The following is a 12,125-nucleotide window of genomic DNA, read 5'->3' on the forward strand; positions in this document are numbered from 1 at the left end:
GTAGCTCTGCCCCATGGGTTGTAACAGTGTGGTGTAGCCAACCTCCAAGATGGCCTCCAGGATCTCTGGCACCTGATGCTTCCCCTTTGTGTAGTTCCCATCCATCTGGAAGATATCTGGCTCATGTCACCAATAAGATATTGAGAAAATGCTTAGTCATAAAAGACATTTGGGCTTCCTTCTTTCTTTTTCTTGGATCATCCACTCTGGGGAAGCCCGGCCACCATACCATGAGGACACACAAGTAGCCTGTGGAGCAAACGTGGTGGGGGAGGAACTGAGGCTTGCTGCCAACAGCCAGCATGATGTGTGTGGATGATCTTGAAAGCAGGTCCTCCACCCCACTTGAGCCTTCAGATGATGCAGCCCCTGCTGGAATGTTGACTGGAACCTCCTGAGAGACTCCAACCCAGAAGCATTGAGCTCAGCTGCTCCCGAATTCCTAACCCACCCAAACTATGCAAGATAATACATTTATTTGTTATTGTTTTAAAACGTGATGTTTCAGATCTGTTTCATTAGTTGCGTCAGTGAGAGGTAATCATCACAGAGCAGATGACGTGGGGGCTGGCTGTCCTAGCTTTGAGCTAACAGGGGTATGACTAAGAGCGTGTCTTTTGCTGGTTAACCGTGCAGCCCAATTCCCCTTCTGGTCCCAATTTGATATCTGCAACTTCGAGTAGCCACAAATGCCACCTGTATCCTCAATAAACTTTATTTAGACACAAAGAGACACAACAGAAAATACATACACAGATACAGATTTTTTTTTCTCTATAGGATGAACAAACATCACATAGGGAATTTAAAAAGTAGTTGCATGGAATGTAAGAAAAAATTGCAAAGGTCCTTGTTCGCTCACACTTAAAACAGACACATATTTCAGAGGAAGACAGGGATACAGCATCCCTACAACAGAATTCACAGTTGATCTATAACAGTACACAGGTGTTAGGAAGGTAATCAGAGGAGTCAGGGATCCGGTTACTCTTGATATGACAGGATGCTCACAACACTAGGAGGACTCTTTAAACAAAAGACAGAATCGAGGATTCCATACCCCCTGCACAGATGCTCTGCAAGCTGTCAGCTAGGTCATAAAGCAGCTCAGCAGAAATGCCACGTGAGCGTTCATCTTGAGGCTTGAAGGTCTGCGTGACCTCTACCTTTGCGTCTCCACCCAAGAGTTTACATAGACACACTTAGGACACTGAAACTCTCGACATGCAGCACGCTGGCTTCAAAACCCACAGTACAGAACATTGACATCAATTTATAAAATGTGGTTTAAAAAGGAAAACGGGTAAGAGCCAAGAGGAGAGCAAACAGTTTTCCAATGGTGTCACATCCGCTGGTAGTTTCCCACCACGCTGCCTGTGGTCCCTCCCGCAGGAGCCCTGGCCTTGGGGTCCCGCTCCACACCAGGGGCGGGGCAGGAGGGATGTCTCGTGCAAGTCTATAGTCCTCTAAAGGCACACCTGTGACCTGCTGGTCCCTCCTGTCAGGAGCCACGTACGTTACCAGGATAAGCTGCCACGGAACCACCCCTGCTTTTCCCCTGTCCCGGACAAGCCTCTGGCCTCCACCATCATCTTCACATTTCAGATCGGGGCTCCCTAGGCAACCTGTGTGTTTTAGTAAAAAATGGTTTCCACTGTACCCTTCGTGTGTCCTCTTCCTAATGTGACAAATCCAGATGAGATGAAGTTATGGAGATCAGGTCCTCCACTTCGGTAAGCATCCTTCCCATAATGTCCTGCAAGAAGATGGGGCAGAGTTACCTGGCAGACCCATGGCAGCAAGAGCAAAGCAAGCCCTGCAGCTCCAGCTCACCCAGTAGGAAGTCAGTTTCAAACCAGCAGCGGAGGAAGCAGGTAGACGCCATCAAGAAAAAAATATATATATTATTTTATAAACATATATAATATATATTTCAAATATACACACAGTATATATAAAAACTATATATATATCAAGTATATATACAAGTACATGTGGGTATATATACATGTGTATGTATATGTGTATATATACATATATATATATACATATATATATATATATAATTGCACAACAAAGACAAAAGTTATAGGAAGGATACACGGAAAGCAGAGGGACAGGAGTCCACGTGGCTTGATTTTGGCATTTCTGACCGAGTGCACCAGAACATCAGTGGATTTGCCCCACCATCCTGTCCATTGGCCTAGCTTTTCCCCTGTTGCTCCTTCTGGCCTCGCTCATTTGTTTTCTTTCTTTCCAGAGCATTAGGCTGGGGTCTGTCTGTCTGGTCAGGGCTGCTCTCTATGTGACAGTTTATGAGTCCCACCACACCCCGTGGAAACACAGCCTCGTGGCTTCAGAGAGATCTGGCATCAGCCGATGAAGAGGGACAGGACGGTGGTTGTAAAACACCAGGCAAATATTTCCTGCTTTCCCCTCTTGACTTTCTGTAATAAGACCTTATCCCTTGTCGGTCTCACGCAGCCGTCTACCTGTGGGGCTGGGCTGAGAAAACGTGCAGGTGCATGGGGCTCCTGGGAGAAGAAATTAAAAACGAAAAGAGAGTATTATTCTGCTTCTGACATTCCAAACAGGATTCCGCAATGCTCTTGAAATACAGGTATGGGAAAGAAAAAAGGACTCCATGATGTCATCCTGAGGTAGAGACAGGAAAATGAAGACAAGTCATATTTTTGTCATGTTGCTACAGGAGCACGTTAAAAGCTACTTAGAAGTAAGACAGTGTGCACAACTACCCAAGATGCAAGGTTAAGTTAAAATGTGGACAGAAAATGAGGTGCCTGGGTGGCTCAGTCAGTTGAGCATACAACTCTTTGGTTTTGGCTCAGGTCATGATCTCAGGGTCGTGAGACTGAGCCCCATTCTGGGCTCTGCACTAATGTGGGATCTGCTCGAGATTCCTTTTACCCCCCTGGCTCTGGCCCTCCATCCCCTTTCTCTCAATGCTATATTATATATGATCACAATGCTGTAAAAAAGTCAAACCAGAGCTTTAAAAAAAAAAAAAACTGAAAGAAAACACAACTGATACTGCCAACTGCCTTCAGACAATTAGAACCTGAGTCTTATTTCTTCTCTCTTTTCAATGGTTCCATATTTTCCAAGTTTTTTTCTTTCATAATATAAATAAGATAAATTTCTAATAAAAAAACGCAGGGTAAATATAAAGACAGCCTAAACACATTTTTTCTTAAAAGGGTGCCCTCTGCATTAGTAGAGCTCAAATCTAGGTGCATGTTGGAACCAACTGGAAGCTTTTAAAAATGTGAATGTCCAGACATGACTCCGGGGATTCTGATTCCATTCATTGAGGTCTGGGCTTAGGCAATGACATTTTAAAGAAGCTCTCTAGCTGATTCTAATGTGCCACCAGAAAAGAGAACCACTGCCCTGGGGTAAATGGAGAGATAATCTAAGTTCAGTTTGTTCAGTTGGTTCAATGAACATCTGTTGGACCCTCGGGGGTGCTTGGTACCACCCACTATCTAAGTTTTGAGCTCCAGAGCCCTCCCTCTGATGAGTAGAATCTGGCTGGCCTGATTCCTTCCTTCTTCTCCAACACCAAGAGTCCTCAAACCGGAGTGTGCATCAGCAAGGCCAGGATGGGAGGCTGGGCCCCTGGACAGCTCAGTTGTTTAAGCACCTGCCTTCGGCTTGGCTCATGATCCCAGGGTCCTGGGATCAAGTCCCACATCGGGGTCCCTGCTCAGTTGGGAGTCTGCTCCTTCTTCTCCCTTTGCCCATCCCCTGGCTGGTGGTCTGCTCTCTCTTGCTCATTCTGTCTCTCAAATAAATAAACAAAATCTTTAACAAAGAAAAGAAAAGCCAGGAGGGTATGTTGACATGGACTGCTGGACCCACTCTCAGAGTTTCTGATTCAGGAGATCTAGGACGGGGCTCATGATTTTGCATTTCTATCAAGTCACCTGGTAATGCTGATGCTGTCAGGTCCAGGGACCAAACTCTGAGAACTGTCCGAGCACAACAACTTGAGAGGATTTTGCCATCACTTCTGTTGTGCCCTCCATACCCACTCCTCAGGGCGTACAACCTGCTATGATGAGCCCTATTGTTATAAAATACTGTGGTCACAACCCAGAATTTGACAGAATAGAATTACTGGAGTTAAAAGGACTCTGCCCCTACCCCAAGCCACGTCACAGCTCCAGAAACCGTCTCCAGTACCTGGAGAAATGCATCTTCTTTAGGGATGCAGGGGTCGGGAGGGTGGGTTGTGCACTGCAAAGAGAGAGGGACCTCTGTCCTGTATGACATGGTCACTTTCTCCCTACCCCGCCCCCAATGATGGCAGAGCAGGACCAGGAAGTGACAGTTCCAAAGTGTCATAAATTTGGACCTCATTAATTCAGAACCGGTGATGCATCCTGCAGAATTTGGGCTGGTTTATTTTTGTGCTCTTTTATAAATAAAATTTTTGATACACGAATCAATACCAAGGACGATGAAACATAAAACAGTGCCTGTGCCACTTACAAATCATTCTTATCTGTCAGCTGGAACAATGTCCCTTGGGACTGAGCAGTAGCCTAGGCCTCCAAGGCTCTGCTTGTCTAATGAGTGACTCAAGTTTTCTGATCACCTACTACATGCCAGGCAGTGCCTCTGAAAACACAGCCTCAGGGTTGGTTTGTTTTGTTGATATCGCAGTAGTGAACATTTTGTAGCATAGTGCGGGTTAAGAGATTTTTCACATGTACCATTTTCTTAAAATTTAATCACCAAGATAGTTGCCTACTATCTTATTATGCCCCCATTTACCAATGGAAAAATGGAAGCCAAAAGAAGACAACAGTTGATGCTAGCTTCCAGTTCTTCTCCCTTCAAACCGTGGCTTCCTGCACCCCAGGCTCCTTACTCCCCACAAGAGCTTCCATCCTGCACCCCAGGCTCCTTACTCCCCACAAGAGCTTTGAGAAAAAGCCACGCTCCCATGTTTGTGGAGCTGGTCAGCCATAACCCTGGCTCCAGAGGGCACCCCTCGCCCAATATTTGTACAACTCTGACACCAGCCACTTCACTCCACGGTCTGGATGGTCACAATGGCAGAGTTGCGACTCTTCTCTGACCCTTGAACCTGGTGGAAACACTACTGATTCAGGAGCAGTCTATGGTGATGAATAAGTTCGTAGAAGTTGGGGCACAAAGGAAGTCGAGCGTCAACATTGAGGCTCTGCGTTGAGTAAAGGCAAGATATGCTGAGGTGTCAGGAACAAGAGCAGGTGACAGGGGCACCTGGATGGCTCAGCGGTTGAGCACCTGCCTTGGGCTCAGGGCGTGACTCCAGGGTCCTGGGATCGAGTCCCACATCGGGCTCCCTGCAGGGAGCCTGCTTCTCCCTCTGTCTGTGTCTCTGCCCCTCTGTGTGTGTCTATGAATAAATAAATAAAATCTTTTTTAAAAAAAGAATTCTATAGTCGAATCAGCTTGGAAAATACTGAGTTACGTGAAATGAAAAGTAAGCATGAAAACCAAGTCTAAGGACCTGTCAATGAGCCCCACGTCTCCCAGAGCGCTTACATTTCTCAAAGGCATCTCTCAAGATGCTTGTTGGGAAAGCTGCCCATGACGCTGAGTGGGAGAAGTTAGGGTGATAGCTTCAGCTTTTGCTGGAGCTGTGGTCCTCAAATTTGAGCACCTCAGACTCACATGAAGGCACCCAGATTACTAGACCCCAGCCCCGGAATTCCTGATATACTAGGTCAGAGGTAAGTTCCACGACTGACAAGTTCCCAGGTGATGCTGCCGATGGCCACAGGTCCAGGAGCCACACTCTATGAACAAATGTGTTAGAACAACTGACAGATCTCCCTTCAGCTGGATACAAGGCCAAGGTTAGGAGGTCAAGATCCAGAAGGATTCACATTCTGTCTCCAGAGGAACAATTAGTTTGGCAGGATGAGAGGAAGGATCGGTAAAAGCAAAGCCCTGTGCAGGTGGATGGGGTGAACAGAGGGAGTCAATGTCTCTTCTCTTCCCTGAGGATGTGTACAGTCCAGCAGCTGAAGAGATGTGTGATGAATGAGTATCCAGACATCTTTAGACATAACACAAAGAACCATGTCCTTCTCCGTCTGCAGCCACCACCATAAGTCTATGCCCTCCTGCCTGCCATCGAGACAGGAAGCCAAACAGTACTCGGATCAAGAGAAAGAGTATTTCCAGAGAAAGAGCCACACGTCCAGCAGAGAGCCTGGCAGAGGTAGGCGAGAGCTTTGCAAGCACCCTTGCTGAGCAGCATGAGCACACCCATGTTGTGGTGCAGACAAACGCACAGCCCTGCCAGGAACGAGAATGGTTTCTGGCTGCAGAGTGCACCTGCTACCACCTGCTGAACCCTAACGGTGTGATGCAGCCCCTGGCTGGATTCGCTACTTTTAATTCTGCCATTGGCTCTCTCACCATCACCAGCATCCTGAAGTCTGAAAGTCACAGGGGCAGCACTAAGGTTCAAGTTCAACTGGCCCTCTGGCAGGAGAAAGCTCAAGAGAGGTCTGAGGCTGAGTTCTGAGTCGTGCCATGCTGGTGGCTCTAGTTAGGGCAGCAACTTTGAGTGACTACAGGGAGTTTCTCTGTTAGGAAATGTGCTGCAAGAAACAGGAAGGGGAAACATAATATCTGAATGGTGATTTCAGTAACATTTAAGAGTGATTGGCATCTGTGAAATTAGATCAATACCCAAGGGAGGAAAAGAAACTGACCAGGACAGCTGTCCTGGGTTGCAAATATGGCCAGCGGACTGCATCCTGAAGGAAATCAGTACAGTAAATCCTAATGAAAGAGATACTCTCTCAGTGACAGGTACTCGGTGGCAAAGAGGACAAAGAGACAGAAACGATGGGAGAGGAGATGGAGAGAACGATTCTAGGCACTTCCATCAATTTCCAACAGTATTCCCAGAAGAGACAGAAGGGATCATTCAGAAACAACGATTAAAAGTTAATTTTCTTTTCTTCTGAGCAGATGGGAAGACTTTAGTCTTCAGATCAAAAGGCAAGATCAAGCATCACACTCTGCATTAGAAGTGACCAAAATCTAGATATACTCTGATGAAACGTCTTTTAAAAATATGAAGGAAATAACAAATTAATTAAAATATAAAATTAAAGGAAGATGCCATTTTCATGAAACTCTTTAAAAAGTTGGGGAAATGGGGCACCTGGGTGGTTCAGCGGTTGAGTGTCTGCCTTGGGCTTAGGTTGTGACCCCGGGGTCCTGGGTTGGGACCCCGTATCAGGCTCCCCACGGGGGGCCTGCTTCTCCCTCTGCCTATGTCTCTGCTTCTCTCTGTGTGTCTCTCATGAATAAATAAATCAAATCTTTTTTTTAAAAAAGGTGGGGGGGAAAAGGTGAAGCAACCTTTTGAAGAATTTTGAGACTTTTATTTCCATAGAGACAGATACTGCTCACAGAACACACCCTCTGGAAGCAAGATGACAAGAAGATTCAAACCTCTCTGCATGTCTGTTTCCTCAGATGCAAAAGAGAAACAATAATAATACCCATTTCATTGGTTGTTGAGATTAAATGAGTTAATACATATAGAAGGCATTCAGAATAATTCGAAGCTTGCTAACAGTTTGGAGTAGAGATGTTTTGATTCCATTCTGCCAAAAGGTACTAAAGATAATGGAAAGAAGGAAGAAGAGAAAAGAAGTTCCACAGGAGGAGAAAAATATCAGACTTAACATCTAATAGAGGTAGAATGATTGGGGAAATACATATACATACGCAGAGAAATACAAAAAAACAATAACAAACACAAACACAAAAACCACATGTTCAAAGTGGGCTGAAGACCTAAGTGTGAAAAACTAAACCTTATACTTCCAGAAAAAGAATAAAGGCCATTCCATTAATGATCCCAAAGTAGGGAAGGATTTTGAAACAAGGAGCAAAAGGTACAGACTAAAGAGGAAACAAGTGAGCATTCTTAAAAAGCGAGGGGTCGAAAGCAGTCGTGAAACTGCAAATCAAAGGCTTGAAACATATATTTTCATTAATAACTAAGCCTCATAAAGAATTCCAAATTAATAAGCAGGTGAAAAAAAAAAACACAATGGAAAATGCAGGCCAAAGAGATGAACAGGCGAGTTGCAGCAGAGAAGACCCAAAGGGCCGATACACATAAAGTGGTGTTCAATCTCACAAGTAATCAGGGAAATTCAAATTAAAGCCATAATGAGATATCATTTCATACCCAGCAGACTGGGAAGAGTAAAAATGCCTGACACTAGTGTCACGGATAAGCGGGAACAAGAACCCTTGAACACTTCTGCTGGGAGTGTAGATTGTACAACTGCTTTGGAAAGTTGAAGACGGATATTTGATTGAACCAGCAAATCCCCCCCTTCAGGTAGATAAATCCTCACACACGAGCATAAGGAGATACCCATGAGCATGTTCATATGAGTATTGTTTGTAATAAAGACAAGTGGAAGGGGCTCAATATTCCTACCAAGAGAACAAGTGATAAATAGTGCTATACTCCTATGACGTAATCCTATGCTACAGTCCAACTGGAATGAACCAGAGCTCTGAGTAGCAACTTGGAGGACCGTCTGTTATAATGTTGAGTATACTAAGCAAAGCGAGGAAAAACAGGATGCCATCACATAGAAAGAGTTATGAAACATGCAGTGCAACACTCTATACTGTTTCAGGATATGTGCATATGTAGTATGAGCACAAAGAGATTCAGGGAATGATAAATACTTCAAAACAGATATTTCTCGAGGTAGGGAGTGAAATGTAATTGAGGAAGGAAGAGTAGATGAGGTGCTTCTATATTTTCTTTCCTACATTGGGTAGCTGGGGACATAATTCATTGCTAAAGAATTCTTTATTTTATTAGATGATAGATGAATGCATAGATGATGGATGGATAAGTAGAAGGATGGATGAATGGGTGGGTGGATGGAAGGAAGGATGGATGGATGGATAGATAGCTAGTTTTTAGTTAAGTCACTATAACCCAAATATTTTATTCACCACCAAATTGTTCCTCAACAAGAAAGGAATCAAAGAATCTCCAGTTTTAAGAACTCAGAGACTAAAATACCCACAAGTTCGGGACACCTGGGTGGCTCAGTGGTTGAGCATCTGTCTTTGGCTCAGGGCGTGATCCCAAGGTCCTGGGATCAAGTCCCACATTGGGCTCCCCGCAGGGAGCCTGCTTCTCCCTTTGCCTATGTCTCTGCCTCTCTCTCTGTGTGTCTATCATGAATAAATAAATAAAATCTTTAACAATAAAAAATAAATAAAATAAACCCCACAAGTTCTCCTTGGGGGGAAGGGCGAGGTGCCCGATGACAATGTCTGTCCAGCAAGAAATAAAACTATAGAATTTCAAAAATCACAGATGTATTTATTTATAATTTGCAAGCAGTACCCAAATCCCAAAATTCATTAAGAAAAGATTGGTAAGTTAGATTACACATTTGTATCATTTAACGAATTGGCTTTTTTTGACAGAAATAAAGTTAAGTGGTGCTGGATCTGCCCTGGAAAATCTGGTACGCAGACGGAGTGACCAAAGTGCATTATCGTGATGAAATAAAACCAAAAGTAGCCTCCGTGGTCAGAGAAACAGCGCTCCATCTTTAGAGCCTGCTTGAAATGCACAGCATGTGCTCAGAACAGACAGGGAGCTGGTCTCTGAAAAGCCGAAATGGTGCTAAGGCCCTGCGATACAGCCACTTCACTGCTGAACTTCTCGGTGCAAAAAAATGTGACACAGACAGAAATCAAAACACATGATAAACTCTGGGAAAATATTTCCAATACACGTGAGAAAGGACTTTTCCCTTTGTTCAGAAAAAGCTCAATTATACTACTACCAATAACACCCTGGAAAAAATGCACCTAGGATATGAATAGGTAATTCTATCCCTCGGGAAAAAAAAAGAAAAAAAAATTTTGAAGGCCAGGGTATATGTAAAAAAAAATATGATTAACCTTGAGTCACAATTAAGGAAATGCAAGTCAAAAAATAAAGGACCTCTCTAAAAAACTAGTTGATTTGGGGACGCCTGGGTGGCTCAGACAGTTAAGCGACTGACTGTTGGTTTCAGCTCAGGTCATGATCTCAGGGTTGTGAGATCAAGCCCTGCGTTGAGCTCCACGCTCAGTGAGTCTGCTTGAGATTATCTCTCTCCCCCCTCCCTCTGCCCCTCCCCCTCCCTGCCTCAAAAAAATAAATAAGTAAATCTTTACAAAATATGAAATAACTTGGCAAAATTTAAGTAGTGCATGACACCCAAAGCCAGGAGGAGGGGTTCTGTCATTGCGGCTGGTGGAGAGCATAAAGTAGTGGTGTTTATGTGAAGGACAAGCCTTTGATTTGGCATCTCACTGCTAGGAATGCACCCTCCACATATGTCTTCAAGTCTCCCCGTAATACATGAACCAGGCCGGACAATATGGCATTAACTATAGTAGTTTCTGGCAATGGGCAGCTGATTAAGAAAACCAGAATCCATGCCTGTGGTGGAAAACCATGCAGCTGTTACAAAGATGATGTCAGAATTCATGTGCAGATGTAGGAGGATCTCCAAGAGAAGATTAAAAAAAAAAAAAAAAAAAAAAAAAAAGCAAGGTGCAGATCAGTGTTTCAGTAGGAACCTTTTTGTACAAACAAGAATGAAAATAATACAGGGAGGATATATTAGAGAGTAGAGTGGTTTATATGAACAATATTTTTTTTTTCTGCAAGTAATTATGCCCACAAACTACTAAAACGTTCTTTCCCTTGGGGAGAGGTCCTGGGATGAAGGAAGGGAGGTGTTCACCTTGGAGTTTTATTACTTGTTCTACTGTTGGAACTTTCTACACACGTATATGTGGTATTTTTTTTATTTTTGTACTATTTACACAGTTCATCTGGGATTAGGGAGTGGGATCATGGGCCATTCTTTGTTTTTCTTTTTTGTACTTCTTTACATGGGGGGGAAAAATCTCTAATAAATGTCATTTTATAAAAAGAAATACAAGGGCCAGGAAGTGAGAGGGGCCACTGTCTCCTTGTGTAAATGACAAGGCATTTATCAAACACAGATTCTAATACCCACCTGGCAGGAGGGTGGTAAGGATTAGATGAGATCCTGGGTATAAATCATTTCGCCTAATACTGTACACCAGTAAGCCTCAATAAATGGGAGCTGCTAGTCACATAAAGACTATAGTCTTTCCTCTTTCTCATGCAGGGATCTCTGCGGAGTCCGCCCTGAGCTGACCTCAGGCCAGAAGGAGTCAAGAGTAGAAGGAGCTGGACAGAGCCTGGACTCTGCAATCTTGCCTGAGGGCTCTTTCTCAGAGACACCCCAAAGCTCCTTCTTGTACGCAAGAGCTCACACCCACTCCACAAAGGGGAGTGGGCTGGGAGCCAGGAGGGCCTCTGTTCCACCATGCTCTCACTTTTTGCTAAGCGAATGAGGCAGCTCTGAGCTCGCTCCACTGAGGTAAACTGGGGGCAGGCCAGGTCTAATTGCAGATTGCACTGACAATGACTATTTACTAGGCGAAAAATCTCGAGAGAGCAGCTACCAGGAATGCTTTATTTTATGTGTCAATTCTAGTGCTTGCTCACACAAGCGCATGGGGACAGTCTCCTCCAGAGTCTGTGGAGTTAACAGAGCTGTTGGCAAGTACTTTGGCAGTGCCACAGATCTGCCCTCTGGCGTCTCCCCTCTGCAGACTCTGTAGCTGGGAGACCTGGGGATGGCCACCAGGTACGTAGCCCACCTGGTGGAGGCCATGGGTCCCCAGCTGTGAGGACCCAGGATCCGCAATCCTGGTTGTTTTGGGAACCCCCCTGCCCGACACTCTCACTTGACAAAGAAGGAAATACGAACCCAGAGAGGGTGAGTAGAGGCATTCTCAAGGTCACACAGGTTGATAATTTCAGATACTAAACCTCAACTCTTGACTTTCAAGATGGCACTCTTCATCCTATCATTCTGCTTGAAGAAAGCAGAGGCTCTCATCACATCTCATCACAAGCAGGGTAGGGTGGGGAGCATAACCTAGAAATACATCTTGATAACCACCGCACTGAAGGCCAATCCTCCAGAAGGTCACTCCTAAAG

The 12,125-nt window shown here is 44.6% G+C and overlaps 1 protein-coding gene across 2 annotated transcripts in view; it reads right to left on the reverse strand.

The window, feature by feature from the left end:
* Nucleotides 1-12,125, reverse strand: part of SHISA6 (shisa family member 6) — a 278,218-nt gene that overhangs the window by 142,926 nt on the left and 123,167 nt on the right. For both annotated transcript variants that reach the window (XM_072821111.1, XM_072821110.1), the window contains exon 3: nt 1,661-1,756. In XM_072821111.1, coding sequence (XP_072677212.1) covers nt 1,661-1,756 — 96 coding nt within the window. The remainder of the gene's footprint in view (nt 1-1,660; nt 1,757-12,125) is intronic.

The sequence above is a fragment of the Canis lupus genome, chromosome 3 (assembly GCF_048164855.1).
Source record: "Canis lupus baileyi chromosome 3, mCanLup2.hap1, whole genome shotgun sequence".
In the NCBI taxonomy this organism is placed as follows: domain Eukaryota; kingdom Metazoa; phylum Chordata; class Mammalia; order Carnivora; family Canidae; genus Canis; species Canis lupus.